The sequence below is a fragment of the Saccopteryx bilineata genome, chromosome 6, assembly GCF_036850765.1.
Source record: "Saccopteryx bilineata isolate mSacBil1 chromosome 6, mSacBil1_pri_phased_curated, whole genome shotgun sequence".
Lineage (NCBI taxonomy): Eukaryota > Metazoa > Chordata > Mammalia > Chiroptera > Emballonuridae > Saccopteryx > Saccopteryx bilineata.
The window spans coordinates 190,499,383-190,512,314 of NC_089495.1; the positions used below are offsets into that span (position 1 = coordinate 190,499,383).

A 12,932-nucleotide genomic window follows, 5' to 3' on the forward strand; every position below is an offset into this window, starting at 1 on the left:
TTGTTCCTCGTGAAGGCTGATTATTAGCAGAAATGATATGACTGAGGAAAACTCTGGACACTTCAAAACATCCCAGTAACTCTACATTCTTCAGAAACATGGTATCTGTTCTCAGAGTTACATATTGATCCGTATTTTCTTTCTTACCCTCTCAGTGTGAGACACATTCGTGCTAATGGGGGAGAAAGTGCAGAGCACCTATTTCTAAAATGCTTGTCCTCACCCTGTAAAAGGGGATCATTTGAATCTGACTACCTTTTAGCATTTATACAGTCGGTCTCCATAAAAGTCTAAATAAAATTTACAATTGGAGAACTTCATTCCCCTCCCCAAATCTTCTCTCCTTGTTTTTCTACTCTCCACATTAAAGGCAATTAGAGGCTCTCATACAAGGAATGGCAACTATGTCCAGGTAAATCAAAGGACCAGCTAGTAAACAGATAAGACTACTTGTCCCACCTGGTGAGTTTTATTCCCTAGATAAGCTGATTTAAAAAGATTATGCACATGTATCATATATACATATACATTCACACTCATTAAAGGGCACAGATCATACATGCACAACTCAGTGAATTTTCATAAAGTGAGCAACAAATGTAACCAGTAGCAGCTGAAGAAACAGGCTATTACTCAGAAGCCTCCTTCCCTCCCCCCTCCCCCATCCCCTCTCTTCCCCTCCTCCCTTTCTCCCCACCATAACCTATAACCTATGCCCAGACAGCTAACAGCAGAGGTAGATGCCTTTTGCCTGATTTTTTTTTGGTGTGTGATTTTAAAATTTTATTTATTGATGAAAGAGAGAGAAAGAGAAAGAGACACATGAAAAACATTGATTGAGGATTGAATTAGCAACCTTGGTGCATTGGGATGATACTGTAACCAACTGAGCTACCGGGCCAGAGCTGTAAATCCTACTTTAAATGGCAACAGAATATTTCTTTGACTTGACTTTGCTAATTTAATTAACCCCAGCCCTGTATTTTCACAAGTGGATTCCTTTTTTCACCGTTTAAATAGTTTGTTCATTCTGAACACTGGCCCTCCAAGGCAGTCACCCCAAAGACACACAAAGTGGGGCACCGACCCCCCGCCCTCCACCGCCCAGACCTGAGAAGTCACCTGTTTGGGATGGGATGAGCTCCATCTGCAGAACAACACTCACCAGACCTCTGTACTTGTCACACTGCAGAACACCAGAGTCTTAGACCTTTCAGAGGCTCACTGCTCGCTCCATAAATATTTGCTGAGTCCTTCCTCTGTCCCTGCACAGTTTTAACGTTGGAGAGAGCAGTAAGCTCCAGACAGTAACCCCTGTGTGCAGGGACCTTCCATCTCCTGACGCATCCTAGAATTTTCACTCTGTTGCTTTCATAGGTGCCAGTACCGCTGCCCTGGGATGTTTAAGTGGGTGTCTTATGACACCCACACCAGTACCACTGCCCTGGGATGTTTAAGTGGGTGTCTTATGACACCCACACCAGTACCGCTGCCCTGGGATGTTTAAGTGGGTGTCTTATGACACCCACACCAGTACCACTGCCCTAGGATGTTTAAGTGGGTGTCTTATGACACCCACACCAATACCACTGCCCTGGGATGTTTAAGTGGGTGTCTTATGACACCCACACCAGTACCACTGCCCTAGGATGTTTAAGTGGGTGTCTTATGACATCCACACCCTTCCTATTTCCATGAGCCGAGGCTTAGGAGGAGTGAATAACCAACCAGCCCAGGGCCACACAGCTCTTCAGCTGATGCCTTCTTGGCTCCCAGGTCTCAGCTCACTTGTCTCTTCTTCAGACAGGCCTTCCCAGACCCCCCACTCTGAAGGAGCTGCCTCCCACCCAGTGACGTATTCCTGTTTATTATTATTATTTTGCTAGCTCTGTGAAAGCATCACCCTCCTCTGTCTCCGCATGCTCCAGTGCTCAGCAGGGACATTGGCACATAGTAGGTGCTTAATTAGTATTTGTCATGTGAATTATGAAGGATAGGAGCCTTGCCCTGGCTGGATAGCTTGGTTGGTTAGGGCGTTGTCCTCATAGTCCCAAGGGGGGGGGAATGATTCCCAAGGGAACAACTGGCCAGTTGCCCGGTTGGTTACAGCATTCTCCTGACTCTTCAAGGTCGCAGGTTTGATCCCCAGTCAGGGCACATAGGAGAGTCAATCAATGAATACAAGAACAGGTGGAACAACAAGTCAATGTTTCTCTCCCTTCTCTCTCTAAAATCAATCAGTAAATTATTTTTTAAAAAAATATCTCCAAGGGACTCTGTGTTCCTAATTCACCAGGGGTGTGTGATGTGGAGGACACACGATGGGCTGTCAGTGCGGGTGTGTGCTGACTATTGTAGCCAGAGGGAGGAAAAGCAATGAAACAGCTTTCGCACAGAAAGAAGAGGAAAGCAGCCCCCCCCCCCCCCCCCCCCCCCCGTCTTCTCATTGGAATACTTAGCCTGTTGCTTTAAGGAATTAGCCACAGAAGCAGCTTGTCAGAGGCCAGGGCTACAGATCTCAAATTGATCCCATATTTGCTGCTTGGCTGGAGCTGCCCGTTTCAGTCCTCATGGGCTCCCAGCAACTGCTGCTGTATCACCAAGATGTCTAACGTCTCCAGGCAGCTGCACTAACGGGGGCTGCACCTTTGTGAGATAATCACGAACATCCCCCTCAGTAGCAGTGGGCTGATGTGTGTCAAATGATGGCACTGGCAGCTCGGGGGACCAGGCTTTGCTAGACAAAGAGCCCCGCTAAGTCAGAGAGGGCCGGCCGCACAACCCCAGAGGGACCCAATCACTCAGAGCTGTACCTGACCCTCCCAGCTCAGAGACCTTGCAGAGACTGTCAAGCACTATTGTCAAGTTTAATTGTTTCCATTATGTAAGTAATAATTTCTTTTTAAAAAGAGAGTCATGTCCCTGTTATAGAAAACGTAAAGATGCGGTAGCCAGAATTATCTAAAGTCCTCTCTCCTGTTGTTAACACCGAGGTATTTTCTTTCAGTCTATATATATATATTTTTTGTATTTTTCTGAAGCTGGAAACGGGGAGAGACAGTCAGACAGACTCCCGCATGCGCCCGACCGGGATCCACCCGGCACGCCCACCAGGGGCGCCGCTCTGCCCACCAGGGGGCGATGCTCTGCCCCTCCGGGGGGTCGCTCTGCTGCGACCAGAGCCACTCTAGCGCCTGGGGCAAAGGCCAAGGAGCCATCCCCAGCGCCCGGGCCATCTTTGCTCCAATGGAGCCTTGGCTGCGGGAGGGGAAGAGAGAGACAGAGAGGAAGGATGGGGGGGGGTGGAGAAGCAAATGGGCGCTTCTCCTATGTGCCCTGGCCGGGAATCGAACCTGGGTCCCCCGCACGCCAGGCCGACGCTCTACCGCTGAGCCAACCGGCCAGGGCCTGGACTTTTATCGTATGGCTATGAAGTGACGTGCTTTCCGTTCATTTTTGCCATTATAAACTAGAACTCAGTCTAGAGAGGATATCTTGATGCATGAACTTCTGTTACATTTCGAGAATTTTCATAGGCTAGCATCTCAGCTCACTGGGTTGAATGGACCACACGGGCATTCAAGGGCTTTCCGGAGCGCTCTGTTCTTTTACGCCCCGTGACACCCAGAATCACCCTGTATTCCAGGGTGAGGAGGTGGGCGATGCCTCCACCTGCCGTTTTAATTTTGCCTATGCCCAGTGCATGCCCACGAGATTGGGAAGAGCTGTGCTGGGTGAACCTGACTGGTCCCTCATGGTGACGGTTGGTAGTTATGTAAGCTATGCTGAGGAGTCTGCAAGCATTCAGCAAATGTGAGTGAAATGAATAAAAGAAAGTCTGCATACAGTTTCTCATGATAAAGTGGTGTGTACATAACAGGGCCAAGAGCATAATGTCTGGCTTCGCTGCAAAGGGCGGAGGTTGGCAGCACAGTGGTTGGAGCCCAGGATAGCATTCTACTGCAGCACTAATATTAGGAAAGGTGAGACCACCCTGGTGGGATTGGATGGTTAGAGCATCATCCTAAAGCACAGAGGTTGCTGGTTCAGCCCCTGGTTAGGGCTCATCTAGGAACAGAATGATGTTCCTGTCTCTCTCTCTCTCTCTCTCTCTCTCTCTCTGTCTCCCTCCCTCCCTCCCTCCCTTCCTCTTCCTCTAAAATCAATCAATACAATTAGGCTACCTGGGGTGTGCCCTTCCACACCTGAGCTGTCATTGTACTAGACCCCCAGTACCTCCACTGCCTGTGTCCAGAGGGACGGGTGTCATTACAACCTGCCTTGGAAACAGCTTCCGTGGCCTTTCTGGGGCTCAGTGCCCAAGCCACACCTGAGGTGGAGCATACTGTGGCATTGGCTGCTGCCCAGGTTTCCATGGGAACAGGGGAGGAGCCACACTCTGGGAAGGAAAAGGGTTACCAACAGTGTTGGCTCCCAAGGCCAGGGCTGGCTGCTGAGGATCTGGAGGGGTTGAGAACGTGGATTGAAACAAGGCTGTCTCTGTTCAAGTTTGAACTCTGCCACTTCCTACTGGCTGCATGACCTTGGGCAAGTGAGTTCACTGCTCTGAAATGGGTGTGATTATAGTGCTCTGCATTTCTAAGGACTCTGAGTTCCTGTATGTGGAGTGCTTAGATCCCAAAGTGTGTGGACCAGGGAGAGAGAGCACAGTAGCTGTGTTAGCCTTTGTTGATGCTAACGGTGGGCTGGAGAGAGGAGCCAGGTGGACATGGGCGCTGTCACTGGGTACCTTGCTGTGTCCCTGTCATTGGATTTTTCTTTGGGTAGTTGTCAATGGTTCAGAGACAGTTTTCATATTCTGCTGTGGGATGAGGTCTCCAAACATGGTGGTTGAGAACCTGGCCACACAGCTGGCTCTGCTCCGCCCTCCCAGCTGCAGGACAGCCCCAAGTGCTGCTTGAAGGGAAGTAATTCCCACTGAGGACTTCACCACAGTGCCTAGCCCATGCTGAGCATTTAAAAATGTTCTTGTTTCGACCCTGGCTGGGTGGCTCAGAGGATGAGCATCCACCTAGTGCACCAGAGGTGGTGGGTTCAGCCCCTGATCAGGGCACCTATGATAAGGTATTACTTAGTACACAACTAAATGGAACAACTATCTCTCCCTCCTCCTTCCCCCCCCCCCCCTCAAATCAATGGGAAAAAATGTTCTTGCTTCTTGTTTTGGTGTCTGAATAATTCTTCCATTTAACCATTTAATTCCACCCAGTCCTCTGGCATTTTGTGGGCTGCTGGTGCTGGCCAGGTGCTGCGGCACCAGATCTGTTTAGAACCCAGGAGCAGATGACCTAGATAAACTGTAAATGCATGCGGTAAGGCAGAAGTCCGGGAGTGCTAGGCACCTGGGGCCTGTGGAAGGCCCAGGAGTCAGTGGGTGAGCGCCTTCTGTACACCCTCCTGGGATGGGAGTGGGAGCACCTGGTCTCGGACTCCCCGAGCTCTCCGCAGAGATCCGGCAGAGATCCGAGCCTGCAGACCGGGAGCTGCGTGCTGTTTGGGAGGGAGGCGGGGTGCGGCTCTCTGCTGTGTTTCTAAATGTATAAGTTTGATCAGCATAGAGTCCGGCAGTTCAGTGTTTAGAATGTATGGAAGTGTGCACATTGCAAACTCCTTCTCCTCGCCAGCCCCTCCATTCAGCTACTCTGTGCCCCTGTTAAGAGCATTTTAAAGCATTTATCAAAAAAGCCCATGTACTTCTTTATTTTCTTTCTATTTCTATCTAGACATACACATAAATCTTTCCTTTTTTATTCAATTGTTAATGCACCGTATACACTACAACATAATTCTTTTTTTGCTTAATAACATCCTGCATTGTTTCATTTCAGTCCGTAAAAAGCTTCTTCAACCCCTCCCCCCCATTTTAATCGCTTTATAGAATTCTATTGAGTAGATATACCACACTTTATTTAACCAGTGTACCACAGATGGACATTTAGGTTACTTCTAATACTTTGCTATTGCTAGCAATGTTACAGTGAATGGCCTTGAACATAAATCTTTGTGTCCATGTTAGAACATATGGGTATACTCAAAGGAGACTTATTAAGTCATAGTGAGTGTGCATTTATAATTTTGAAAGTTATCACCAGGTTACTCTCTCTTAAGGTAATACTGATTTAGACCCCTTCCAGCCATGACAGTATCTGTTTGCCCACCCTGACCAACACAGGTGTTACTATGCTTTTTGAGTTCGGTCATTGTCTGCTAACTAAAAAAAAAATGATGGCCCTGGCCGGTTGGCTCAGCGGTAGAGCGTAGGCCTGGCGTGCAGGAGTCCCAGGTTCGATTCCCAGCCAGGGCACACAGGAGAAGCGCCCATTTGCTTCTCCACCCCTCCCCCTCTTCTTCCTCTCTGTCTCTCTCTTCCCCTCCCGCAGCGAGGCTCCATTGGAGCAAAGATGGCCCGGGCACTGAGGATGGCTCTGTGGCCTCTGCCTCAGGTGCTAGAATGGCTCTGGATGCAACAGAGCGACCCCCCGGAGGGGCAGAGCATCGCCCCCTGGTGGGCGTGCCGGGTGGATCCCGGTAGGGCACATGCGGGAGTCTGTCTGACTGCTTCCCCGTTTCCAGCTTCAGAAAAAAAAAAAAGATATCTCACTGTGGGTTTTGTTTTTCATTACTTCCCCCCCCCCATTTATTCTAGAGAGAAAGAAGGATGGGGGAAGAAACATAGACTTGTTGTTCTATTTATTTATGCATTCATTGGTTGATTCTTATATGTGCCCTGACTGGGTGTTTTGCATTAAATTTAAAAATTGAATTGGTCGCCAAAAACTGAGTGTGTGCGTCAGAGTCTATGTTTCCTTCTGTCTTGAAGAATCGGATGGTCTGTCATGCTGTGCTTGTGTAGGAACATATCCTGGCAGGAGCTGGGGCGGCCACTTCCTTCCCACAGCATGCTCGTCTCACCAGACCCTGGATTGATTTCTGTCTGTCTGTTCTTGTAAGTTGCTTCCTAGGCTTCTGCAGGTCCTTGTCTAGAGAGAAACTGACAAGTACAGTACAGGGATGTTAGGAGCTGCTTCCTCTTCTCTGTGAGAAGAGCACAGGGTTGAGTTTTGAAGGGTACCGAGATGGGGGTGGGACTGCTGCAGGAAGTCCGGTGTGGAGGAGTGCTGCAGAGGGCTTGGGAGTCGGGGAACTGCCGACCTGCGAGGGGAGAACTGAGCACCAGGGTTCTGGCGCTCATCTGGGACTGCTGCAGGAAGTCCGGTGTGGAGGAGTGCTGCAGAGGGGTTGGGAGTCCGGGAACTGCTGACCTGCGAGGGGAGAACTGGGCACCAGGGTTCTGGCGCTCACCTGGGACTGCTGCAGGAAGTCCGGTGTGGAGGAGTGCTGCAGAGGGGTTGGGAGTTGGGGAACTGCTGGCCGGTGAGGGGAGAACTGGGCACCAGGGTTCTGGCGCTCACCTGCTTTTGGCTGCAGTCGGCGGCTTGATAACAGATGACTTGGGATGCGAGGATAAAAGGCTTGGACTTGAGCCTGTAACTACTGAATCCTCGTGGGGGTGGGACACGACGTGAGTGGTGGTACACTGCTGGGCAGAGAGAGTCAATAGGGAAAGACGTAAGGAGGAGAAGTAGGGCACGGCCACAGCTCCTACCATCCACGTCTGCCCCTTCTCCCAGAATGACCAGAAATAACCGTCGGGGGTATGTGTATTTGTTTCCCAGTACTTTTTTTTTTTTTTGGTATTTTTCTGAATTGAGATGTGGGAGGCAGAGACAGACTCCCGCATGCGCCCAACCAAGATCCACCCAGCAAGCTGACCAGGGGGTGATGTTCTGCCCATCTGGGGCGTTGCTTCATTGCAACAGGAGCCATTCTAGTGCCTGAGGTGGAGGCCATGGAGCCATCCTCAGCTCCCGGGCCAACTTTGCTCTAATGGAGCCTTGGCTGCGGGAGGGGAAGAGAGAGACAAAGAGAAAGGAGAGGGGGAGGGGTAGAGAAGCAAATGGGTGCTTCTCCTGTGTGCCTTGGCCGAGAATCGAACCCAGGACTTCCACACATCAGGCTGACGCTCTACCGCTGAGCTAGTTGGCCAGGGCCTGTATTTCCCAGTATTTTTACCCCAGGCATACATATATTAGCTTATACTTTGTTAATTAAAACAGCCTAATGGCCTTACCTGTGGTGGAATGCTAAGGTCGCCGGTTCGAAACCCTGGGCTTGCCTGGTCAAGGTACATGGGAGAAGCAAGTACTACGAGTTAATGCTTCCTGCTTCTCCATCCCCCTCCTTCTAAAATCAATAAATAAAATCTTTAAAAAAAACACCCATAACATAACAAATTGCATATCTTTAGCTTTGTTTTTCCCTCCCATTTTGTCACTTGCATCGTGACCTGCCAGTGTGTGACTTCATTCTTTTATTGCGACTGGTTCATTGTACAATGGCGTCGCTCCATAATGGACATCTGGGTGCTTCCAGGGTTTGCTCTCTCTCAGTGCTTCTGTGAGCATGCTTGTGCATTTCTTGTTGCTCCCGTATTTGCATAGGATCTGTCCCTCCAGGTAGACATGCTGGGTTAGAAGATCTGAGCTCTCCACCTGACCTGTGGTGGCGCAGTGGATAAAGCGTCGACCTGGAAATGCTGAGGTCGCCGGTTCGAAACCCTGGGCTTGCCTGGTCAAGGCACATATGGGAGTTGATGTTTCCAGCTCCTCCCCACTTCTCTCTCTCTGTCTCTCCTCTCTCTCTCTCTCTCTCCCCCCCTCCCTCTCCTCTCTAAAAATGAATAAATAAATTAAAAAAAATCAAAAAAAATCTGAGCTCTCCATTTAAAGAGAAATTGCCACTTTGACTCTTTTCATCGGTACAAGTCCCATTCCTTCTCTAGCCAGAGCATCTTATGGCCAGAGATAGGGTTAGATGTCAGTGAACTAGTTTCCTTCTTTGCATTCATTCTGACTCGAGACTTTGCATTCTCCTAGTTTAAAAAACAATTTAGCCACTTAGAAATTTTTAGAACAAAGAGTACAAGTTTTGCTTTCTGTCTCCCCTTTCACTTTTTCTAGAGTCTCCCCCCCATCCCCGGGCATCTGTCCTTAAACAATTTGGGTTACATCCTTCTAGACCTGCAGTCCAATATGATAGGTACTGGATACATGTGGCTATTTGAATTAGTGAAATTGATGGAATAACATTAACATTTTACATTTTGTGACTACCCAGTAGTCACATGTGGCTAAGTGGCTGCTTTGACAATGCAGATATAGAACCATCACCGCAGAGATGTGTGGGAGGGTGCTACTCTGGACCAGGCTGTCAGACTCAGGGTGATTAACATCTCGGGCTGGATCATCCTCTGTGTGGGCATGTCCTGTGCATTGTAGGATGTTTTTTGTTTGTTTGTTTGTTTTTTACAGAGAGAGTGAGTCAGAGAGAGGGATAGACAGGGACAGACAGACAGGAACGGAGAGAGATGAGAAGCATCAATCATTAGTTTCTCATTGCACGTTGCAACACCTTAGTTGTTCATTGATTGCTTTCTCATATGTGCCTTGACCACGGGCCTTCAGCAGACCGAGTAACCCCTTGCTGGAGCCAGTGACTTTGGGTTCAAGCTGGTGGGCTTTTTCCTCAAACCAGATGAGCCTGCACTCAAGCTGGCGACCTCGGGGTCTCGAACCCGGGTCCTCTGCATCCCAGTCCAACACTCTATCCACTGCGCCACCGCCTGGCTAGGCGCATTGTAGGATGTTTAACAGCATCCCTGGCCTCCACCCACTAGATACCAGTAGTACTTCCCTTTCCTGCCTTTGCAGTTGTAACAACCAAATAGCCCTTTATTGCCAAATGTCCCCCGGGGAAGGGGACAGATTCACACACACCCCCAAATGCTGTAGACTGTTTTCTCCTATTGCTCTCCGTTTTCCTTTACATTCTTTCTGGATCTTCCCAGTGTTGACACTGAGACTATCACTTCCTGGACCCTGGCTCCTGGAAAGATTGGAGCATTGCAGACAATTCAGCAAGTTTCTAATTGCGTACTTTGGAGCCAACTCCTTGTTCCGGTAGTTACCTTTTCCAGAAACATTGTTGCCTTGGCACCTCCCCCTATATATTTGCTTTTCCCTTGCCCTGTGTGTGCGCGCGCGCGTCCTGGTAAGATTTAATGGAGTTGAAATAGAAGGCTGCTCCCAGGTCCCGGTTCCCAGCATCTCATCTCTGTCCGTCCCACCATAGAAAAGTCCAACCCTAGGCCTCATTAGATCCAATACAAAGACCAGTGTCCGGATATTCTGTGCCGTGGTTCAATTCATATCAAAGTTTAGTCCAGCCTTTGTCCTTGTCCAGCTGGCATGGTCTAGTTCCCGGCTGTGCTCTGCTTGGCACCGTGCCCGGACCTGCGCACGGAGGCTGCGCGGTTGCCGGCCCACACACTCTTCCGCTGCTTTTAGCCAGACTGTGTGAAACCACGGCACAGCGTCTAAAACCTTTGTTTTAGAGTCAGAGCATAAGAGAATCGGCTTTGGTTTTTCTGTATTTAAATAGTCCCCGAAAGCAGTGCAAACTAAATTATTTCTAGCCTTACATCACTTTTTTTTATTTTAATTTTTTTTTAAAGATTTTATTTATTCATTTTAGAGAAGGGGGAGAGAGAGGAGGGGGAGGAGCAGGAAGCATCAACTCCCATATGTGCCTTGACTGGGCAAGCCCAGGGTTTCGAACCGGCGACCTCAGTGTTCCAGGTCGACGCTTTATCCACTGCACCACCACAAGTCAGGCTAATTTTAATTTTTTATTGCATTTATTGGGGTGACGACATTGGTTCTGGCCTCACATCTTAACCTAGTTGAATAATAGTTGTTGCTATCAACAGGTGAGAAAATTGTTTTATTTACTTTTTTTTAATCTAGAAAAACAACAATATCTACTATTAATTGAATGTCTGTTATGTGCTAGGTACCGTCCTATGCCTTTTCTATGTAAAATCTCTAATCCTGGTAGGAATTCAGCAAGGCAGGTCTTATTATTCTCTTTTTAAGAGAGGGAAAGTGGGGTCACAGGGACTGAGAAGGCTGGCCGTTGGTGTGGAGCAGAGCTGGGATTTGTACCCAGGTCCGTCTGGCTTGAAAGCCAGCGTTCCTAACTCTAGCCACACAGGCCTGCTGTTTTGAAACAGTGGCTCTTGTTACTTCTTTTTCAGCTTTTCCATTCATTTCTCCCTTGCAGGGATTCTGTCATGTATCCCATTTCCCAGCCTGTCTACAATGTGGGATAGGAGTTACTTTGTTCTGGCAAGGGACAGACAGCTCTGTTTGGTATTAAGAATCAGCAGTAGTGCCTGACCAGGTGGTGGTGCAGTGGATAGAGCGTCAGACTGGGATGCAGAAGGACCCAGGTTCGAGACCCCAAGGTCGCCAGCTTGAGTGCGGGCTCATCTAGTTTGAGCAAAGCTCACCAGCTTGGACCCAAGGTCACTGGCTTGAGCAAGGGGTTACTCAGTCTGCTGAAGGTCAAGGCATATATGAGAAAGCAATCAATGAACAACTAAGGTGTCGCAACAAAAAACTGATGATTGATGCTTCTCATCTCTCTCCGTTCCTGTCTGTCTATCCCTCTCTCTGACTCTCTCTCTGTCCCTGTAAAGAAAAAAAAAGAATCAGCAGTAGCAATCCATAACACTGGGGGACAGCTGTCACCACATAGCTCTGGGTACCTCTTCTTCCAGACCTTGGAGGGGTTGGGGCTGAGGTCCGCACACGAGACCGACGGGGTGTGGCAGCAGCCACTAGGGGAAGAGAGATTTGCAGGTTCTACATCCAGAGGCTGAGAAGGAGCCTGGCTAGCACCTCTTCTGTTTGGACAAGTAAGGGGGGGGGGAACCTTGGTCACTTGTAAATTTGCCACCAAGCCCAAGACTCCTACCGCAGAACATTAGTTCCCAAAATGCGGGTGGCCGATGTTTCTAGGTGGTGCAGTGATCAAGTCAAACTAAACTAGTTCAGGGACAGGAACTAAATTGCGATGAGACATGTAGCAAGACATTCACTTCCTTTTTCAATTTTACTTTTCAATTTATTGGTTGATTTTAGGAGAGAGAGAGAGAGAGAGAGAGAGAGAGAGAGAAACGTCGATCTGTTCCTGTATGTGCCCTGACGGGAATCAATCTGGCAACTTCTGCTTACCACGACTTTGCTCTAACCAACCGGGCCTCCGGCCAGGGCTCACTTTTCCTTCCTTATTTCTAACCCTGTCAGGCCCACCTTTTAATAGCAGGCACTTGCTAACAGGGTCTTCACGCTAAAGGGAGGAGAAGCAGCCAGCAGGCAGCCGTTTCAGGCTCGGCGCCACTTTCTCCAGTGGGAATTGGTAGCTTTTCATTGCGTTGATTTTGATCTTTACCCTCTGTGTATGACAGGTGATGCTGGCTTTCCATTTATGACAGTGGCGTGAAGTTAGCTTCGAAAATAAATTGATGTAAATGGAGTTCTTGACCTTGGCTGTCCCGGCATTTGGAGCTGGGTCATTCTCTGTCATGGGGTTCGTCCTGTGCATTGGAGGGTGCTTAGCAGCACCCTGGTCAGGTTTGTTTCTGGTCCTTTGCCACTGGGTGCAGGCCACATGGAATGACCTGCTGCCCTGGGCACGTGCACACATCTGCAAATTCAGTAACGAACAGTTTAACGCGGTAGCTTGCTGTGTGGAGCCTTCTGCTAAAACAGACCAGACAGAACTTAGTCAACCTGACAGTGTGTGATTCTCTTTTTTTTTTTTTTTTACAGAGACAGAGAGTCAGAGAGAGGGATAGATAAGGACAGACAGACAGGAAGGGAGAGAGATGAGAAGCATCAATCATTAGTTTTTCATTGTGACACCTTAGTTGTTCATTGATTGAATCTTGACCGTGGGGCTACAGCAGACTGAGTAACCCCTTGCTCGATCCAGCGACCTTGGGTCCG

General features: G+C 48.9%; 1 protein-coding gene across 2 annotated transcripts in view; it reads left to right on the forward strand.

Annotated features, from left to right (window-relative positions):
- Positions 1–12,932, forward strand: part of ATP9A (ATPase phospholipid transporting 9A (putative)) — a 120,279-nt gene that overhangs the window by 11,399 nt on the left and 95,948 nt on the right. Inside the window, exon 1 of one of the 2 annotated variants that reach the window (XM_066237663.1) lies at positions 4,419–4,552. The exons of the other annotated variant lie outside the window; for it this stretch is intronic. Within the exon in view, the coding sequence (XP_066093760.1) occupies positions 4,539–4,552 (14 nt within the window). The 5' untranslated portion in view covers positions 4,419–4,538. Of the gene's footprint in view, positions 1–4,418; positions 4,553–12,932 lie in introns of those variants that run through there. 2 annotated transcript variants of the gene reach the window in all.